The sequence below is a fragment of the Simochromis diagramma genome, unplaced genomic scaffold (genome assembly GCF_900408965.1).
Source record: "Simochromis diagramma unplaced genomic scaffold, fSimDia1.1 OVJJ01000333.1, whole genome shotgun sequence".
NCBI classification, from domain to species: Eukaryota; Metazoa; Chordata; class Actinopteri; order Cichliformes; family Cichlidae; genus Simochromis; species Simochromis diagramma.
Window position 1 is genome coordinate 1,418,617 of NW_024386765.1, and position 22,138 is coordinate 1,440,754.

At 39.4% G+C, this 22,138-nt stretch overlaps 1 protein-coding gene across 2 annotated transcripts in view; it reads left to right on the forward strand.

The window, feature by feature from the left end:
* Positions 1–22,138, forward strand: part of necab2 (N-terminal EF-hand calcium binding protein 2) — a 149,845-nt gene that overhangs the window by 35,293 nt on the left and 92,414 nt on the right. For both annotated transcript variants that reach the window (XM_040035152.1, XM_040035162.1), the window contains exons 3-5: positions 13,702–13,810; positions 17,062–17,087; positions 17,287–17,384. In XM_040035152.1, the coding sequence (XP_039891086.1) occupies positions 13,702–13,810; positions 17,062–17,087; positions 17,287–17,384 (233 nt within the window). The remainder of the gene's footprint in view (positions 1–13,701; positions 13,811–17,061; positions 17,088–17,286; positions 17,385–22,138) is intronic.

The following is a 22,138-nucleotide window of genomic DNA, read 5'->3' on the forward strand; positions in this document are numbered from 1 at the left end:
CCCCCCCAAACACACAAGGTTACTCCTGAACTGCACACACACCTAAGCGCCGTCTCCACGTTGTTGCACCCATTACATTGTGTGCAGCCACACTCATCTAATAATAACATTATGTTCAACCAGCAGACTGATGATGATTACACATCATTCCACTCTCCGCTGAGACAGAAAATAGATAAGAGTGACTGATCATCTGCTGCAACTCATCTCTTCATTCAGACAGTGTATCGTTTCCACCTGGGAATCATCTGTCACCTGAGAGATGCAGAGAGGATTATATCCCTCTCATTAAGACAAATTATGACCCACATCTCTCTTTTATTAAGAACCGAGGAGACGGTGATGCTTGAACTGATTAGTATTTACACGAAGGCCTTACTAGATGCTCCGACAAAGCAGATGAATAGATCATAGCTGATCTTACAGCGTCTTACCGTGACTCTCTTTAAGTAGAAATGTATTCATATTATTGTCAGGTTCGGAAGGGTGCCTTCAACCACAGCAGTGATTAGAGCTGTTTAGTGTCAAATGTGTTGCCCATAGTTATCAGAAAGCTGTGAGGGTGATTGTGACCTTTTTTCATTCGGTGAGGTCATAAAAAATTAGCTTGCAGAGATGAAAATCCAATAAACAGTTAGCCTAATGATTTGTATGAGCTCAGGTTGTTAACACATCAAAACATGTTTCAGTCTCATTGTTAACATTAACATATCTTAGATTTTGAAAGCACAGTGTGGAAAATATCACTGCTAGATTGCAGATTGCAGTCATCTAAAAAATGTTTACCCTTTCTAATTGAACTACGGTGGCCACTGTAGGACAAAGATTTTCTTAATAGGAATATGCTTGGCATGTTAGTAGTTAGGTCTGTCGAGCAGAAAGGAGGTGACTTTGATGTTACTTTTAAAATCCTTCTTTCCATGCAACTCGTCCCATGTGGGAAAGACTATTGTTACAGTATTTACTCCTTTTATCCTGAAGTTTTTGCTTCTTTAATGAAGGGGAACCCCCTCTTAGATGATCAAACATAGATTTGATCCGTCATATATTGAATCTGAAAGTGCAGGAACGAATTAAAGTTTGCCTCCACATCGCACAAATGCCTACAAGTTCTCTTCTCTCCCTTTGGCGTACTACATATCTGCCACAAATGTAAAATGTGATTAGGTGGAACAGAGATGCCCATCTCTGCCACTGATTAATTTTTAAATTATTTATAAGAATGCATTAAATTGGTGGAAGATTCAGTTTTTGCAGGAGAAGTGGTTTGATGCTTCAGGACCAACTGGCTGATGTGGCAAATTTAATTCTGGTTAACATCTCTACCATACAGCTACATGTAGTTCCTTTGCTATTTCTAAGGAGCCTTTCAGGACTATATCGCACATAATGGATGAGATAGTCCCTGACAGGTCTGCTTTTGCACACATACAGTACCTTGAAGATGTGAGACCTCCGAAAAAAGGAGTGAGAGAGAAGGGTGCAAGATTTTTCTCTTTTTTCACAACCACAAGCTTCAAAAGCACTCACCATTTTCCTTTCTTATTCCGAATTATTTATTGTTTCAATCATGTTAAATTGATCACAAATACTGATATACATTTTATTTACTTTATTAGAAATGTGCATGAAGTGTTCCTCTATTTTTTTAAATGACACTATTAGAGCAAATAGGGTTGAGTGCTGTTACAGTTAGCACACTGTGTTCAGTGTAAGTCTGCAGCTGATGACCCAGTTTGCAGAGCAGTGTTAAAATGATCTTGCAGACATGCTCCCCAGTGTCAGGGTTTTCTTCTGGCCCAAAATGAACGGGGTTGGCCGGACTTTGTAAAAGAATATTCAGGTAATACCCAGGATCTGACTGTTAATCGGAACATTAATCATAAATATTTAGTCGTTATCTGTCACTCAATGGCAACCACCAATTAGATACTACTGAATCACACTGGTCAATAAGCGTTTCCTCCTTTAATCCGGTTATTTTGCTAAAGGATACTTCAGCAGAGAAGCTAATTGGAAAGTAAGACACCACTGTTACTTTTTTTACAAACTTGAGTGAACGCTAAGTGTCCTGCCAAACTATTAGAAAGAGTGTGTGTCTGTGTTGTAGGTGGGCTGTAGTGATGGATAGGGAGAAAGGACAAGATCTGACAGCTCAGTGAAAATCACTCCTGTTCCCCATCTATCAGATGAAGCAGCTCACTGGCAGCCACACACATACACACACACACACACACACACAAACACTCATGCACACACACTCCCACCCCAGACACACTTTTCTCTACGTAATGGAAATGTGCAGGAAATACCAGCTCATAGAAATCTAACTTTCCCTGACAAAGAAGATGATACCGGATGAAGACAGCGAGAGGGGATAAGAAATGGTTAAATAAAGAGGAGCCTGTGTTCAGAGCAGGAGAGGAAGATAAGAAAGAAATGAAGGTGGGGGGAAGTGTGTGTGTGTGTGTGTGTGTTAATGGCATACAGGGAGAGAAGGCGATGGTGATATCCTGAAAGGAGGGTCAATTCCCTCTTCTTGTTGCTATGACAACCCATCATACAGCTCCCTAAAAATAATGATAAACAGCAAGAAGAGTAGGGGAAAGAGAGACTGCGGAGAGGAAAGCAAGACCAACTGTCTGTAAAATAACACAATTAAATTAAAGGAAAGAGAGGAGCAGAGTGGATGTATGTGTGTGTCTCTGAAGGGAAGAGCGGTGAAGGCATGTTCATTTTCTCTTCCTCCTCAGTATGTTGCTGCTGTGTGCAGGATGTGGAGCCCAGCAGGAAGAAGGAAGTGCTAATTGCTTCTCTTTATTCTACACTATGAAAAGAGAGAGCAGTTAACGCAGTAGGTCCACCGCTCTGACCGTCCCCTCACTCTCCCCTTTTATTCCGTCCTCTTTCTTTCTAACACGAGCAAGCACTTGACGTCTGTAGCAGTGAATATCTCGTGTATTAAATCCCGACTCCTTTGCCCAAGAATGTTCACCCTCAACCCTTTCTGGTTCTGTTCTGGCGGTCCAGAAGACACGGCCTCCCATGGCGCTATTCAAACACAGGCTCCACTTGCTGATGCAAAAAAGCTTTTATTACTCCAGAGTAATAAAAGATTAGTTCTTCTCTCTCAGTGAGAGCAGAAGACAGGGGGAAGTTTTTTTGTATTTTGGGGGGGTTTGAAGCAAAGATTCCAAGGGATCTGCCGTAGTAGCTGGATGGCAAAAATAGCTCTAAATTAAAAGCACATAAAAAAAAAAGCTAAGGTCTTTATTAGTGTTACTGTGTTGGTTACTGTGACGCGCTCATTAAAGAATGAACTTTAACCTGAGTTGCATACTTGATCTCAGTTTCTGCAGCCAAACCAGTGAAGCTGCCCCACTCTGAAGGAGTGTATGTTGCCCCTCACACACACAAACACACACACACATATATTTCTTTTTTTTGTAGAAGTGGCTGCATCTGATCCTTTCTGACACCTACTTTGTGATGTAATTGGTCATCCTCTTATCACTTCTCTTTTCTGTCTACAACTTTCTTTTTCTTACTGCCTTTAAAAACATCTGTCAGCCCTCTAAGCGTATCTGACTGAACAAAGGAATCTGAGATCTGAACACAAGCATGTGTTACAGGCAGTCAGTCACGATGAGACTGAGGGATGTCCACTTTGAGTAACAGATTCATACATTTCAAGGCTTAACAAACAGAATACTACATAGCTCTCAATAACACTGCTTAGAAGTGACAAAATTTCCCCTGTAGTAAGTATTATATATGTCAGGGCAACTATAGCAAGCTGAACAATAGTCATAGTAATTCAATAATAAGTCACATTAATGGACTGGCATTTGTATCTTGCTTTTCTACTTTACTCAGCGCTCAAAACGCTTGAAACATTTACCAACCACTGGTTTCTAAGCACTCTAAGATCTTTATCTATCACATCCGATTTATAGTCACCAATTAACCAGGGATTAAAGTGGGATTTGGCAGTCTGGGGAACCCTATGATCAGGTGTAGTGGTACAGAAGAATCACCTGGAAATAAGGCACATGATAATTTATTTTTTGAGCCTTAGTATATTTATTTTTTTTGCTGTGCAGGCTGCGATCAGCTCATATGTGTCAGTAGTGAGCTGAATTCAGTGAGATATATAAACGGATGCTAACACGAGCTATCGCAGCTGCTTTCTAACCCCTAGGCACTTAAAGTTAGTGTGAAAAGCAGAATTCAGTGAGTGACTCTTATCACCTTCTTCACGTTATATTGAAATGGTTCTGCTACCTTAGACGTAGCCTAACAATGACCATGAACACCACACACTCTGCACCCGTCCAGCACAGAGCAATACTATCAACCTGTCCACAGTGTTCTAAACTAACTGCACTAAACTGGCTAATATTCTCATGCAACCTTTGAACAAGAACAAAATTAGATGTTTTACAAAAACAGAATTTCAGAAATCGTTTATAGATCCAATATGTCATTAAAAAATACTCAAATAAACAAGGACATGATATGTAAGATTTAAATTTCCAATTTGTAAAATTTCACTTGCTGATCAGTACTTACCCAGTAAAATGTTTATAATCTCCCACTCCTGTCCTGTGTATCTTACATTTTTTTTCCATCTCTGAGAGTATTATACATTAAAGTGTTTTTCCTCTGCCTGGGTAATACAGCAGATATACTATTTAGCTAGCAGACACATTTTGTGAGAAACTGCACATATCTGCTGAGCTGAAAGCTCTATGTTAGATTACCCACTACTTAAAAAAAACAACCAAAGAAACAAAAATATTCGATCTATGCTTAGTCCTGTTCTGTAGCTCGAGCTAGATTCTGAACTACTACTTTATTTGCATCTGCAACATGAACGGGAATCAAAAGTTTGGACTGTGATAGGAAAACCCACACAGATGTAGGGAGAACATGAAAACTCCACACAGGCGCCATCCAGGTACGGAAAAAGTTGTTTCTGTTCATCTGGACGTAGCGTTTTCAGTGGGAGGAACATTAAGTCACTCATCCAAGTGACTTCTTCAGTCTGGGGACTGACTGAAGAGTAACTTGGAATTAACCTTTTGGGAAATTTAAGCTGTGTTCAAATTTGTTGTTTTTGTTAGTCTTTGCGTTATCTATGTAGTTACTGATTCGTGTAATTCATGCCCCCATCAATAAACATTCATCCAGGCTCTAAAATATAAAAGTAAACAAAGTGATCAGAATCAGCAATGACAGTTGCAGTTTTATCAAGACTTTTAATTCTTGTTGGTTGGTCTGCGATCAAATCAAATTGATCATTCTTCTAATAAGAGTTCAGTGCTTTGTTTATAAAGGTGAAACAAATTGTGATTTAATCTTGAGTGATTGCACTACTGAGAGACAGCCTGGAAATGACAGCTTTCGCAGGTGACATTTTCCCCACCTGTAATTTGTGGCTCTGGATGTTATGTAGATTTGCATTTCTCCACGTTTGGCTGAACAAAGAGAGCTTTAGTTGCATGGTTTCCATTGTTGTATTTTCAAAATGAAGAAGTTTGATGAAAGAAGTGGTTTCTAAATGCCAGCCTGTTTATGTGCCCTCATCAGGACCACAGTAACGCCCCACCGGCATTATAATAAATGAACGCAGGTTTCATTCAGTCTGCGTCACATCACAAATGTGGAGTGCTGAGTATTCCCATTATATAGCCACTGACAAACAGATTTGAGATTCAAAATTATTTAGCAAATTATTTAACAATAGTCAGTAAAAGTGGATGAATTTGCATTTAGCTCCTTACGTGGGTCTGAGTCACACTGAAAACATCCAAACAAATATAACAGAAAATACTGAGAAAACACAAGCAAGTTCTCTACTTGTGTCCTCATTCTGATTTTGACCCTTAAACTGTCAATGGTGTGCGCGAGAGTGTGTGTGAGAGAGATTTCCATAATTTAAGTGTTATATAAGCAGTACAGGTCGTTGTGTTTGTGCGAATAACAACCAGAATGGAGCAAAGCAAATGGGAGGATAATTTACCCAAGGAAGCATGACGAATACAGTCAACCTGTACTGAGTGGTGGTGTTGAATATGCTGATAGGTGTGTATCTGGACTCTGCTCGAAACCGACAAACTTACAAATACATGTGCTTAATTCCTCGTGTCATAGTACCCCATGTCTTCTCTTTTAATAAATATATTCTGGGTTGTATGGTATCTTACCTTGAATAAATAAACCTATAACATTGTTAAAATGGGCTAATTTCCCTTCTCGCGTGAAACAGCAGTAACAATAAAAACTTTAAAAGGATCTGATTCCATATTTTTGTTCTTGGAATCTGCTAAATTAGGATTTCATTACACACAGAATTCCAAATTATTCTCATTCATCTTGCATTGGATCTTGTCGCCATTCATCAATTAAGAAACGTGAATTTCCTCTTATTTGTGGAAGCCACCATCTTTTCTGTTGTGAACTACTCTGATAGTTTTTAATTCAGGATTCTTTTTGTACTTTATGTGTGTGTTTTATAATGTTTCTGGCTTAGGCCCTTGTATTGGTGTTGATTAAGTCTTTGCCTTCAGATCAATCCCCAGATACTTGTGATTTAATAATCTTTAAGTCAGTCCCACTGGTGCTGACCTGCTGACTAAGGCATCCTTCTTGATTCTCAAGTCTACCTTGATCTCCTCTGTCTTCGCCAAATTCAGGTGTAGCTTCTTGTACACCACTTCAAAAAGAAGCAGGCACCAGTAGTCCTCTAAGAGCCAACCCTCCCGACACAGCTCACAATCTCCTCTGAGAATGTCGGCCGATGACAGGATGAGTTGGACTTGAACTCTGAAGTGTAGAAGGTGAACAGCAAAGGAGATAACACAGTCCACTGGGGTGACCTGATATTACTCACCAGAGAGGGTTAGACAAACCTCTGTCGCCTCACAGACTGTGGTGTTTAACAGTTTGACTTATATGCAGATATCTGCCTGTATATCCTTCATCAGTACAGGCAAGTGGGGAAAAGGAGCTTTAGCAGCATGTGTATTATTACAATGTCTTCACTGTAATTGATGTCGGCCTTTAGTCATTCAGGTACGTGAGTCATCTCTTTTCAGAGATCACACTTATTATTTAACATTTAAAGTGATCTGAAGCAGTGATTATGCTTAAAAGTTATGAACATCTTTTGATGTTAATTTACTGGAGAGCGATAAGTTAGTTAAAAATGATTAACATTTACTCAGCGTTACTCCATATTTGTCGTGCATTTCGTTTTGGGTGTTAATGGATGTGTTTCTAACAAATCCTACTGAAGACATATTTTCCATCGAACTACAAATAGCTCACTTTGCTTTACTTCATCAGAGCTTCTCCCCTGTTTGTTCCTTCCACCTGTACAAGATGCACTCTGTGCCGAAATACCACTCAGAGACAGAGAAAGTGAATTTGAAGGTTAGGGGAAAAAACAATCAGAGCACTGCTTGTAGTCATTGCAATCAATAACTGCACTTCTGTTTCTCCTCACTCTCTCGTATGTCTTCATTATTTGCTGTTGATTGTTGATTGTATTTAATGTTGTGTACAAATTACCTTTAATTTGGCCATGACCATTAGTACAACTGTTAATGGTTATGAAGATCACTTCAGTTTATAGCAAATACTGTGAGAGCCTTGAGGAAAATATGCCCAGTTCAAAATCTACACCTAAAAATGATTGTCTGGATTTAAAAACATGATATTGGGATTTTAAACATCATGTTTCTGTGTGTGTGACACAATTTTCAGACAAAATATTTTATAACTATTAATCTGTAGATGAGCATCTGATTTTATTCAAAAGCTATGATTCTAATTGCTGTGTTATTGCTGTGAATTTGCTCCAAGAATTAAGTTTGCTCTGGCTAGTCTTCAGCTATGTTTAAGGCCTTTTGCCAATTAGTGCGTTCATTCATTAATTTCCCCCCAAAAAACTTGTGTGTTGATGTGTATTTTATATTGGTGTTGGACTTGCAGTATTTCTACACTAGGCACTGTTTTCCTCATTTACATTTGTTTGTGTATACTATCACACACTTCCCAGGGAAAGTTGGGTCCACCTACATATAAAACCTCCCACTGCAGCTTAGACAATGTTTGCCATATTCCCTTGAGTGTTTTTTGAATACAGTTTGAAGCCTTTTTAAATTAATTTTGCACTAACACAGCATCCTGTATTGCTAATGTATAGGACCTTGGTACTTAATTAACATATCGAAATTTCACTCCCAAACACAAGTCTGTGCAGCTTGAATAATGAGATCTTAGGACCCGTCCATCCCGGAAGTTATCTACGCAGGATTGCAACATGACCATAAAATAACCAAAATGAAACATTCACTTTAAAGTCTCTTAAAATTTGCATTGTTATTATATGGCAAGGTTTTAGGTCTTACAAGATATCTTGGCTGAAGACTCAATCTTCAAATTGTTGCTCAAACATCCAGAAAGATGATGACACCACAATGACCGGGAACGTTCTTGGACTATAAAGGCAAGCTAGTTTATCCTGGTGGGTGTTCTACAAAAGTAAATATGATGTCACCAAATGTTATAGATTTATGAGAACCTGAAAGAAACATCCTCCAGTAATGGTCTTGAATGTCCCAATATGTCCTCCCTATCCAAATGTTGACCAACGGGGAATACTTGAGTAAGTTTGTTCCAGTAGTGGAAAAATCTTTCTGAGAATATGAAATTCCGAGCTAGGAAAGGACATAAAGTGGACAAAGGTCTTGAGCTACCCGTCATTTCTTTGTATTTTGCTTCCAAGGAGCCAGAATTTCTTGTATTCTTTTAAAAGTGGTCTTATCCAATAAGACCACTGTTTGCTTTCTGAAGCCACTTCAAACTTTTCCTTTGGATGTTGGCTTTTTCACTCACTTACAGTCCAATCCTAAAGCATAAAAAGGCATCTAAGAAGAAGAAAAAACTGTAATTTTCTTTTTATTAAAAAAATCTTTGTTACTATTATCCGAAAACAGATGGATTTCATTATTATGAAGGCAATATTGTCTGACTTTAATCCACCATACAGTGCCATCTGGAAAGGATCTGATGCTTAATTTTTCAGTGTGTCAATGATCTCAAACACAGCAATGCAGAAAAGGAATACCTGGATATAAAGAAACAAACAGTAGAACACCATCAGTCATGGATTGGCCACCCCAGGGACCAGTTTGCAAATTATTCAAGCAGTACTGGAGAACAAAGTAAATTAAAGATGTTTAAGAATTAAGGTGGTCATTCAAAAATATCAACTTTCAAATTATACTACATACTGTATTTCCATGTGTGCTTGCACATGCTTCAGTGAATCACAGGATCTATTTCCCATTTTCCAGCAAAATGTAAATGAGTGATGTAACTGACCTAATAAAAGCTAAAGAAAAAAGGAAAACTTCAAGCTACACAGAAAACGAACGAACTGTATTTTGCAGCTCATGCACTTTAAGAACTCTATAAAGATGACAGACATTTATTTTTCTGGCCTTTCTCTCCCTGTAATAAAAGTAAATGTCTTGAGGGAGTTTTAAGAGCACATTCACACTGTGTGTTTGTTTGTGTTTGTTTGTGTGTGTGTGTGTCCAAGAATTACTCAAAGTTTCGCAGTGATGTCTAGCCTTTACCTTATCTCCTCCCTGCTGTTTTAGAATACTTTTCTGAGTCTGGGTAATTTCCTTTGCATCAGGATAATTTCTCTCTGTTGATTTTAGGGACGTAAAATATGGGCAATTTCATCAAATTGTGCCAATCTGCAGTTGAGACAGAATGCTGTTGGCTGTTGCATCAATCCGTCTGCTGCTGACTGCCTTGGTTTGGAGGCAAGTGGATGTCAGGGTTGTTGTACATTATATATAGTGGGGTTTGCTGGGTGGACTGCAGCATCAAGAGTCAGCTAAAATGATCCATGGATGCTGTTTAGCAGCTGACTGTGGTGCTTGACTTTCCTGTTAGTGGAATACAAAAAATTAAACTCTCAACGGAGACCAAGGAAGTGGTTACATGTGTGAGAGATTATTGTGAAACACACAAAAAAGGCACATCTGAGTCTTTGACAGTGGTACAGTATAAGCCAGGAATCAGAGAAGCTGTAGGCTTTTTTGTTAGCTGTGTAATTTGGGAGTATTTCATGCTTTTGAAAACAGGGTTAGCACACTATCTGCTTTGCTTGAGCGGTGTGTTACTGGAGAATTCCTAAGTGGGCTAGCTGGCTGTAAATTGGGTCACTGCTGAATTAAACACCAGTGCTTTCTGTGCTGCTTCACTGCCGCACCAGAGAAGGCCAGGTTAGAAATAGTCATGACCACAGAGTCTAAATTCACAGTTGAGCCCTGGTGGACAGGGAGAGTGGGACTATGAACACAAGAAGTGGCATTTTAGAAGTTCGCCTCAAACAAACACGCCTTCTGTCATGGAAAGGTTATGCCAAGCGTCACCAAAAGAAGGCTATTTGTGAAGGCGTTTCTGAGTCACAATCATTTTGTGCAGCAGAAATCGACATGGAAGAACATCTGAGAGGCAACGGCTACTTTGTTGCTCTAACAAGGATCTGGAAAAAAGGAAGGCTGAAAGATATGGAGACACTTAATGGGGAGAAAAGCATAAGAAGGCATGAGATGGGCCAGAAAGAGTGTAAGTGGCTGCAGAGTTCCTGCAAGTTTTTTGACAGTTTGAAACAGGCTCGAGTTTTGACCACCACTCAGAAAAAAAGACTACATATGGTTCTCAAAACAGACTAACAGAGAGTGCAACTGACTGTGCCAGAGTGGAAGAGGGCTAAAAAAGAAACCAAACAAAAAGTAGGGAATAAAAAATAGATGCATCTTGATTTAAAATAAGAAATTCATAAACACATACTTCCCTAATCATGAAACTGAGAAATAGCAAAGGGGAATTATGAGGCAGACTTAAGAGCCAAGAGCAGCACATTTGAATTCAAGCCTTTATAAGGCTGCAGTCCTCTTGTCCCTGAGCTTTCTCAGTACTCCGCAGTGGTCCCCATGGCTCAACCTGCTGTATCCAGTCAGCCACACTCAAGGACAAACACACTTAGAGGGCAAGGGAATTAATATTTGATATAGCTATGCATCATGTGGTGAGACAGTCAGGAATACAGGACTAGCAAGCAAAGACAGGATAGAGCCAATGCCATGAATAACTACTCCCTACTAACTAAAACAAATTTGAACTGCTGGTTGAAACAATGCTTACAGCTAATTTTACTAAGTTGCGCTGGATCAAAGTTTTATTTCATTTTTGAAACGTTCCTACACAGAACTTTTTGATGACTGTAGCTGTCCGTTGTTTTTTATGCTATTCTTGTTTGTACAGTAGCATCTAATCTACTGTACAAACAGTAGATTACATGCTAATAATACCAAGTGGTGGGGATAAAAGTGGCAGAAATGGATGCCTCATAAGTAATTGTGCAACCAGGAGGATGCCTTGGGACAGAGCACTGGATGGATAAATGGATGGATTCATTGAAAATTCAGAAATCTTGAGCATCCTTAGTCATGCTTCTGTCAATTTTTTTAACAAATCTTTGCAAAACTGAATATGAAGCTATTTCTTTTGCTAACAATCGATGCTATAGGCTTACCTGGGGATAAATGGTTACAAAACTGTGCCACTTTTTGTGGATAGAAAATTAAATCCTTCAATATTATATCTAGTCAGAATATTACAAAGACCAGGAGTTATCCATATTTTTTTCTTCTAGACTTTGTTTTATTGGATGTTATATAAGAAGGCTAGAATCCAGTATTGTTGAGTGCTTTGGTTATCAGTGCAGCCCCAAAAGGCCTTGGGGTTTTGAAACATAATCGCCATTGTGTGCTTACCAAAGTGCAACACAGACAGACAGCAAGGATTCATCTGAAGGTTTTTAGCAGACTGAAGTGCATGCTGGATTGATTTTACAGCAGCTCGGGAAAGGACTGAAGGCAGTCATCATGCCAAGGATGTATGAACGTGGACGTCAGTGCGGCAAAGCAAACTGGTATTAAACTGCTGTTGATTCACAGGTAGCTGATACTGTTGGGTTAACAATATCAGAGTAATTATCAAGCAGTGATTTCATTTTTCAAATGGCAGACACAGGACTGTTTTTGACTGTTTTGAGTACAAGTTAAAGTTCTGATGAAGAGTTTGACTGGGGCTGAAGTACTGAAAAAAACGACTGAATGACTATCTCCAGGTCAGCAGAGGAGAACAGTGGTTTGATTTTGGAGATGGTTATCAGCTGAACAAAAACCATCTCCACCAGCTTCAGCTTATTGTCACAGAGATAAGCTCGGAGTCAGAATTTACAGATGGTGGTTTTTGGGCTCTGCTTTATGAATAAGAGTAACACAAACAAAACAGTGAAGAAGGCGCAGCAGCGCCTCTTCTTTCTCAGGAGACTGAAAAGATTCGGCATGAGCCCCCGCATCCTCAGGACCTTCTATCACTGTGCCATTGAGAGCATCCTCCTGGATGCATCACCACCTGGTAGGGCAACAGCACCGCCTACAACTGCAAAGCTCTCCAGCGAGTAGTGCGGTGGCTCTAACGAACGGATAATTGGAGGTGAGCTTCCCTCCCTCCAAGACATCTACAGGAAGCGGTGCCTGAGGAAAGCGGGGAGGATCATCAAGGACTCCAGTCACCCCAGCCATAAACTGTTCAGACTACTTCCATCAGGAAGGAGGTTCTGCAGCATCCGGTCCCGTACCAGCAGACTGAGAGACAGCTTCTTCCACCAGGCCATCAGACTGCTGAACACGTCATAGACACCTCAGCTTCACTACTGGAACTTTAACATTATGCACTCCACACTGTATATAAATGCCACTTGTTTTGCACATATTCAACTCTGTATATTTTATATATTTTATTATTATTATTATTATTATTATTGTTGTTGTTTTTTTTTTTTTGTTTTTTTTTACTATTTAATTTGTAAAAATGTGTATACACACACACACACACACACACACACACACACACACACACACACACACGTAGGAAAATATTTAGTATACACATCCAGAAATGCATACACTATTATATATTGTACATATATTTATTAAAGAACGGCAAGACTGAAAACAATCAAAAGTTAAATGTCATGCTAAGACACTGGGGGATGATATTTATATTTCACAGTGGTGCAGATTTATATAAAAAGGAAAACCCTATTCACTTCAATGCACTAAAGAAAAATGCCCCAGGATCCACTTAATCAGGACAAATTAACCTCAGGGTAAGTAATAAGCTGGGATTTTTCACTCTGGACCAAAGCATCCTCTCGGTCAAGCGACTGGCTAACCCCTGTCATCCCCAGTGCTGCAACATGTCAAACCCAGGACAAAAAAAACAATGTCACTAAAATTTAATCCGTATAACTTGGAACTATTTAAACTCTCCAGATGCCATTGGGAACAAATGTTGGTTATAAAAGAGATCAGGTGGGATGAAGGTATTATTATGCAGTATTGTAGTTCAGAGCTGTAGCAGGTTGCAGTAATGACCTATAATTTCACTTTATCTCCTTCCATCCTCTTTAGAAGCAGCAGACAGGCTGCAGTTTATATGCTTATTTAATCAGACACGTCCTCTTAATATTATTTAACACTGTTTTTGCAATTACAAATAAATGTCCTCATAGCTTTGATGGTGTCGTACTTCCTGCAGATGACGGGAAGCTGTCTCTGGATGAGTTCCAAGCATTCTTCTCAGATGGCACGCTGAATGAAGAGGAGCTGGAGAAGCTATTTCACACCATTGACTCTGATAACACCAGGTCAGCACCATTACTGCACGCCTGTTCGTGTGCGTGTTTGCTTGCAGCATGCACCGTGCATCCATAGCAGCATGAAATAAAAATGAATACAGTAAATTTACATGTGTGTGCGTGTTTTCGTGCTCGCTTGGCCATGTTTTTTGTTTTTGATCCCACCGCGCCATCAATTATGAAAGTCCATAAGATGCACGCGAGTGCTTTCCTGCTGCACCACATCAGTTCTGCTTTTTCTTATGTGTGCATGCTTAGATAGGATGTATATAATTTACCCTGCAGTGAGGAAATGTCACATCCACCTTTGAAAGCTCCTTTTATGCAGACCCTTTTGGACCAGAGCCCTTTGCATTAAATGACACTTTTAAATATAAAAATGCCAAAATAATAAAAGAGAAAAAGAAACAGGAGCAGACATGAAGGGGAAGCAGCATAAAAACAGAGGAAAGTCATTGTTACCTGTTTTTACATCTTTGCCTTTCTATTCATCTCTCTCCTCTAGACATTAACCTCTTTACAGCTACTCCCAAGATGTTTTATTTTGATTCCCATTGAATCAATTTATTGACCCTTCATAATCAGCCAGTCAGCTCAGAAGAAGCATGCTGACACAGTGGGATCTGAGTAATCAGAAGTCTAGCTCTGTTAATTTACACAACCTCCCAATCCTGCAGGCCCTCAAATAAAATGAAACCAGGCAGAACAAAAGCTGACCTTTATCATTTTTGTAGAATTGAATTAGGTTTAATATATAAATCCTCCACCCTGGCTCAGGTTTTTTACATCAGCGCAATAAGTGGTCCAAGCAACAGCCCACCGTCTCTTTGATGTCAGTGACATTGCCACTTGGATATGGGCTCACTTACTTGCTGCAGAGAATGCACTCAGAAAATGCTCTACTCATTAGGGTTAAGTAGATTTGGTGGTTGCATGCCAGGCCTTAGCATCATCATGTGACAACAGATAGGGTTATTGATTGGTCCGAATAAAAGGAGAAACTCTATAAGCATTTCCTGCGTGAAGCAAGATGTTGATGGATGCAAATGAGAGACTGAGCATTGTTCTGCCTCCAGCCGTTCATCTTCCTCTGTCACTCTTTTGGTCTCTTCCCATTTCTCTTTATCCTTCTTCACTATCAGGCTGTTTTCTGAGCTTTCTGTCATGCTCTTCAAGCTTTCATCCTTCTATCACTCAACTCATCAACGCTCTCTCTCTTCATCCTCTCCATCTGTCACTCATTCCCCTTCTCCTGCCCTTTCAGGCTTCAAATCTTCCCTGCACAAGTCTCAGTCAGTTTCACATGCTTTTTCCCCGTGAACCGACGAGGCAGAACGAAAACTCCTGCGGTCTTTTTTTAGAACATAATTGCACAAAATGCAGGGAGACGCTCACCTGCGCATCAGAGTAATTGAGTTATTCGGTTTGTTCAAAAGCACTTGAAGAAATCTGGAGTTACTCTGGTCATTATAACAAAAACATATTTCTATTTATCTGCCTTTACCCACATGCAGTACAGTTTCATCATCAGATGGTGAGTGCGAGGGTGGACATCCTGCCAATTTTTGGTGCACCAACTGCACATGTGCCCCAAGCCGGGGACTTCAATCACCCTTCAAACAAGTATAACAGTAATAACTACTCGACTATCATGGTCCAGGTCCACAGCAGAGTATAATCAAAGCTTTACTGTTTCAGCCACCACCATGCTGTTTATTTGGTGTTAGATGTTACCAAAGTTGGAAAAGAGTAAGTGGAGTCTTAATTTATCAGCTAAGATTGGATGACTACTTTTAATTAGCGCTAAGTAACAGAATTATAGTGCGTTTTACAAACATCTTGGATGGTCTCAAACACAAAGCATGCTGTATTAAATTTAGTATTTTTCTTTGTTTTCATTCTATTTTCAGCAATTTATTTCACAAACTAGGAAGTTACTTAGTCACGTATTGGAAACTGGAGGAAGCTCTGCTTGACAAACAGTGTCATGACAAATCCAAATGACCAAAAGCATAATTTTCTGCATGTTAATGTTCAGTTAAAATAAGTACTAACAAGTCTTTTATAGGCCAATATCCCCTAATCATCCCTAAAAGGGAATAGCCAAAGTTGGTGCAGATGTCCTAAAAACCTTTTGATACAGGTTTTAAACTATTAGACCAGAACACCTCTTAATAAAAACTGAACTTGTACAGCTGATGGAGTTAAGCTTTAATATGCACAGCCTCATATCAGCGTGTTTCATTGTCTTCACGTCTTCAGTGGATGTTGTAAAATCTAAAAACAAACTGGCACTTAATAAGGTGGAATCTCAAGTACAGTGAAATTCATTACTAACTCAATAGGCGGCTGCATCACTTGCGGAGAACAACATAATTACTGGTTTACTCTCTCTTTGAAAACACACCCTGCATCTGGAACTAGCATTTGGATAGTAAACAATCTTTCGTTTCGTTTTAACCAGCAAAAATGTTGGAACAACTTTATAACACTCAGTACACAGACATCCCTAAATTCTGTTTAAGCTGCATATGCTGTGCGCAAACATGAAAATGCATTTATTGTTGGTTAAAACCAGATTTTTGGTTGCCATTATTAAAGCCCATCTGTCACAGCGAAGGATCAGGATTCATCCTGGCAGAAACACTGTGTGAAAATACTTAATAAGATAAAGCAGAGCCTATTAAATGAGGCTGCTGAACAAGGATCAACAGAACGTATGCTGTTTGAAATATTCAAATTACATTTTTTTGACTGTTTTTAACACTTCGTTTCTCATTATGTTTGTGGACTTACTGAGCAGTGATTTATTATCACAATGAAGAGATGGACAGATGGAGTGTTTCTGCCTATCTCCTCCACTAAGCCACAGTTCATCCGTCATCACTTGCATCTCATCCATCTTTTGGATGGATCGTCCTTCTTCCTTCATTTCCACCTTTCTTCCATCCTTTTTCTGTCCCACCCCACTTCTCTCCTGGTCAGTCAACAGCGGAAGTCTTCTTTGAAGCAGTGAAGAATTCATTGCCAAATGAGTCCCCACGCAGTGATCGGAGCGTGAATGATGGCGGTGGATTGATTCAGACTCCTGCCACAGTCTTGTTAGATCCCTTTCTGCTTGCCAAGCTCTTTTTGTATGTGTGACTGCATGCAAAACAACTTTCCTCTGTTTCTGACCCTGCTCTTCTCCATTCTTTTCCTTTCTTCCTATCTCCCTTTCCTTTCTTTCCTTCTTCTGCTCCTTTGCTATGCTGTGATAGTAATGTTGACACTAAGGAACTCTGCGGTAAGTAGACTGCTGACACACACTCACACACACACACAAGCACGCACTTACTTCCCTGCCACTGCCCTCATTTCCTCTCTTATCCATTATTAAAAATACTTGCCTGTTGAAATGCAAAATATTTTTTTAAATATAGGATATTAAATCAGCTACTTTGGGCTAACCATTGCAAATTATTTTATGACTCTGTGTAAAACAGACTACTTTGCTAAGCACATGGGAGATTATGAGGGAGTTCTGGCTTCTCTGGAAACGCTCAACCTTTCCATCCTCAAAGCCATGGACTTCACCAAACGGGTAAGAGGTGTGTGTGGGTGTGTGTGTCAGTGTCAAAAAGAGAGCTGGATGGTGGGTAGTGACAATATTGCAGTGACAACATGCAAGTTGATCTGAAAGAACTTTTTGAATGAATGTTCAAATGTTTATTCGATGTCACTAAATCACAACAAGAGTACAAAACCACAGTGTTAGTTTTTTTTTCTGTGACATGAAGCCCATAAGGCTTTAGGAAGGTAAATAAAAAAAACAGTGTAAAATTGATAAATAAGTGACAACTATTAATCCTATGCGGACAAATAAAGGAAAAATGCTGTGTAACTGTGAAAAAGGCTCCACTGCTTAATTATTATTATAGTTAAATTATAAGTTAATATATGATTTTTAAATGAGTTTTACTTACCTCTGGAACAGATCAAGTCTGGATTAAAATAAATTTGTTTCCCAAAATCTCTCGAGTAGGGGTGATGAGTACAAAGTTGATATGACTCGTGCAAACAACAATCACATGGGTCATTAAATGTGTTGAGTGCAGGCTTACAACCCGGCCTCATCTTACAGTATTGCCAAGCAGTGTGTTCTTGCAATTATAGAATTTGAAACCTGAGTGCAGCAGCTGGAGGTTCCTTGGGTTGTGTTGTAGCAGACAATGGCTGACAGATATCAGAAGATGAACACACAAGTTTTCTGTGCCTGAAAAGCTGTCTACACTAATAAGTGCGCTTTTTCCAAGGGTGGAAGCTGTGTGTTTTCACATGACCATTTAAATGTAAGGCAGTGCATATTGAGTATTGATTGATTGAGTGTCAATGTGTGTGTATTTGTTTGTTTAAAGTGTTCTGTATGCCTTATTCTGTGTGTGTGTATGTGTGTGTTGTGAAGTGTGTCAAAATAATGGTATGTCAAGTTCTTCTCGTACAGAGCCACTGGTTTCGCAGTCAACCGGTTTAGATTGTGTGCATCTTTGAGTGTGTGTGTCTGCATGGCAGCTAGAGAACAGTAATGCATTATCCCAGATTCACCCATGCACTATATATAGCAGCTGCTCCAAAGCTCCAGTCTCATCCATGTCCGTGGGTTCTGCTCGTGTGTGTGTGTGTGTGTGCATGCATTAGCATGTGTGTGTGAGAGAGTTTATATCTCTATCCACCAGCAGTCTTTATCTTTCTTTCAGCTGCAGGCCATTCAGCAACCCCGAACACACACACACACACGTTTCCCTTCTTCCCACAGGCTAGTTTCTCTCTAATGTGCAGCCATTGTTTAATCAATCAGTGGAGTCTGTCTCATGTTTTATTGCTGTATCGCTTGTGTTCGCTCTTCTTCTCAACCTCAAGTCAACTCTCCTCTCCACTGTACTGCATGCAGACACATACATGTATACACTTTCAGTCTATTCTCTCTCTGATATCATTAGATTGCCTTTAGCGGGTAGTAAAGCTCCAACAGTGCTGTGTAGGGGGTTGACTAGCTCAAGGAGTTGAGTGGCCAAACTGAAGCTCAGACACTGCTGACAACTTAAAAATTGATGGACATTCTGAGTGTGTGTGTGTGTGTGTGTGTGTGTGTGTGTGTGTGTGTGTGTGTGCATGTCTTTTTAATGGCAAAGCTACCACATGCTTTGCTGCAGAGAGAGAAATGGAAATTGGAGGCCAATGTTTTGTTGTTTAAAAGCAATGTGGAGGCTGCAGCTGTCACTCAGACGTTCATTTATTTATATATTTTTTGTTGCAGCCCCCTCTGTTTTCTCTGCCTCTCTGTTCACTCTTTGTTTTTCTCAAAATCAGCTCTTTTTTTGTCAAACTAATGTGAGGTTGTGGTAATAATTTTTGTTACAGTGTGAAACAAACAAGCCAACCAGAAGGATTTTTCTAGAACCAGACATGTGGGACGTGCAGTAGAATTAGATTTGCATATTTTTGGACATTGTTCTTTCTTTGAGCTTTTTTTGTCATAATATTTCAAGATAAGGTATATTATGAACACTGGCTTAAGGTGCAGACTGTCAAATTTAATTTGAGGGTTTAGCAACAGTAGTGCACTCACAGATGAGGGATTGTAGCTATTGTTAAACAGAGTGCCGTTTTTTTCATTTGCTCAAATGAAATTGGATAAATTCTCATAGATTTGTCATTCATTTTTTGTGTCAACAATCCTTTAAATTACATTCAATAACTGCTAGAAGTTGTGAATCTACAGACATTATCATGAGAAAAATACTTTCTGGGCCTCATATGGCATAAAATTCAAAGTGTCCAACATCTTTTACAATATCTTACAACGTACGAGGCTTTAGCACTGTGCAATCTAATTTGGCATTCATTTTTTATGCAATATTTGTGAGACAGGGTTGAAAATATATGTGGAAACTCTTTAACACCCAGAGTTGTAAAAGATTGTCTTTCAGCAACTTTACAGGGAAACCCTTGAACTGGTTTTGTGTTTGGCATTCTCAAACATTCAAAAACAGGTCAAATGTAATTTTATCCAACTCCTGCACGAGTCTGATCTCACTTCACATCATTTGAGCAACACTTTAAATGCTTCATACCAAGTCAGTTCTGGTTTCAGCAGCAGTTTATCAGGTCCTCAGTAAATGTCTGAGTGCACTGTCTGAGTGCTAGCCCACAAGTAGGGATAAGAGCCTGTAAGTGTGGTAGTGATAGCGGCATACTGTATACAGCGTTTTTCATCTGAAGCTTGTAAAAAGAGCTCCAGTGATGTTGATTTCTTCATTTCCTCCTGCACTTGTAGTGTAATTCAAACACCCAGCAGACTGTTTTATTTTTAATTTCATTTTAGATAAAAAAAAGCCAACAGCCACATGAAACCTGGAGTAAGTCTATGCGGATGTGAGGAGGTGGAGTGGGCAGGGCTAGAAGACAGAGCGTGATATTACTTTGAGCAGAGGGCTGTAGCCTGAGTCTTGGCCTTTTAGAGCCCACTGAGAATTGATTAGCTCTCAATCTACCTCAATGAATATGGACACAGAGAAAAAATAGTGCGGAGGTAGGCTTTGTACTTACCCACTGCACTGTACTTTAAAGCACTTGTTTGGCACCTGAGGGCGGTTCGCAGTAAGAATAAAATGGATCTCAGCTGATTATTCAGCTGAAATTTATACTCCGGCAGTATTGGCTCTGCTGTGGTGTAAAAGCCTTCTCAAGTCTTTGCAATGGAGCATAAGATAAGTAATATTAGAGTGGAGGCTAAATCACGTTACAGTGCCCAGTGTATTATCTGTATAATTTTATAGGCCATATTCTTTATGCAAAGATATAAATCACCTGAATATGTGTCCCCTGAGAAAAAGTTTGGTATCGACAGCTGCAAATGACAGCTGGATAAACTGATACCCCATGTGTATGTGTGCTTGTGTGTGTGTGTGTGTGTGTGTGTGTGTGTGAGACTCATCCTCCCAGTCTTTCTCCCTTAGGGACAAGCAATAGATTGATAATTCATGCAGACGTGATATTTTCATTCACTTGTCACATGTAGACTTCATCACTACGACTGTCAGTTAATGGAAACAGTCACTGCTGCCCGTCTTAAGAGACTGCCAAGTTTCTGTGAATGAGCTGATCACAAAGTAATTAGTATTGATTTATAAAATGAAATCACTTCTGACCTCACATCAAATCAGCCCAGGTATTAAGGGTAATTTCCCTGCTAATCCACAAAGGAGAAAAGAGCAGTTATTCAAAAGGCATAATTATCCGTAGATGGTAAGATAACTCAAGCAGCTCAAAAGATGATTAAACTGCATGATGTTTTCTGTATGCTAGCTGTTAATGTTTATTCCATACACATTTGAGGGACTTTTTTATGCATTGTAAAAAGCTTAATTTACATATATAATAGTAAGAGAAATATTTGTGCCTGTTTTAGATTAATGGTATGAGCCTTAAGTCCATATTTCCTGTGTTACGAAGGTAGTTCTTGCACCAGGTTTGATCACTATGGTGATTGTGTTTAACACGTGACCTGGTCCGGTGCATGTTATGTTCAGTTTTGTTTTAAAATTGGCCCGATCTGCCATGTTTTCACTGCATATTTTATTTGGTGTCATAAACATATTTTTTCTGAAGTAATACATTTTACATGTGCAACTTATTTAGCTCAGCTAAAAAGTTACAGCAGCACAAACGCTGCATGTGTTGAGCTGGTGGTTCTTGATTCTAGTACTGCTAAGTCTCTTTTACACTTGTTTGAATTGCAGCTCATAAATCGATCAGTTACATTTGTAGGCTGTTTATCACCAAGAATATTCAGTCAGTAAAATTTATTTCACATTTATCTGGCAACAACACAGAGTGATTTAGACTATGGAAGTGCCAGAAGAGAACACACTAGCCACCTGTATTGTTTAAGTTATATACTGTAGTTTAAAGTGGCAAAGCTCAAATGTGCAGCAATCACACCAAGAGTGCAGCGAGCAGTAAAAGAAACACAGCTTAAGACAATTAAATCTGGTTTTCCGATCAACTGATCATAAATTCACAACATAAAGAGTCATCTGCACCATTACTCTTGTGACTTTCAGCACCAGTGTTGCATTTGACTGTTAGATTTTTCATAATCTTTATAAATCTCTATCAGCAGTCCCTCTGATAAGGTCTCTGATTAGAGTAGGCGTAGTTCAATTGATCCATTTTGTGCAGAAGAAGAGTCAAATTGCATCAAACGCCTCGTTTTATGTGAGAGTACCCCGAGCTTGAAGCGGAAAAATCCGAGCTAACAAAGAAAGCTGATCATGCCTGGCTTCTCTGAAGGAG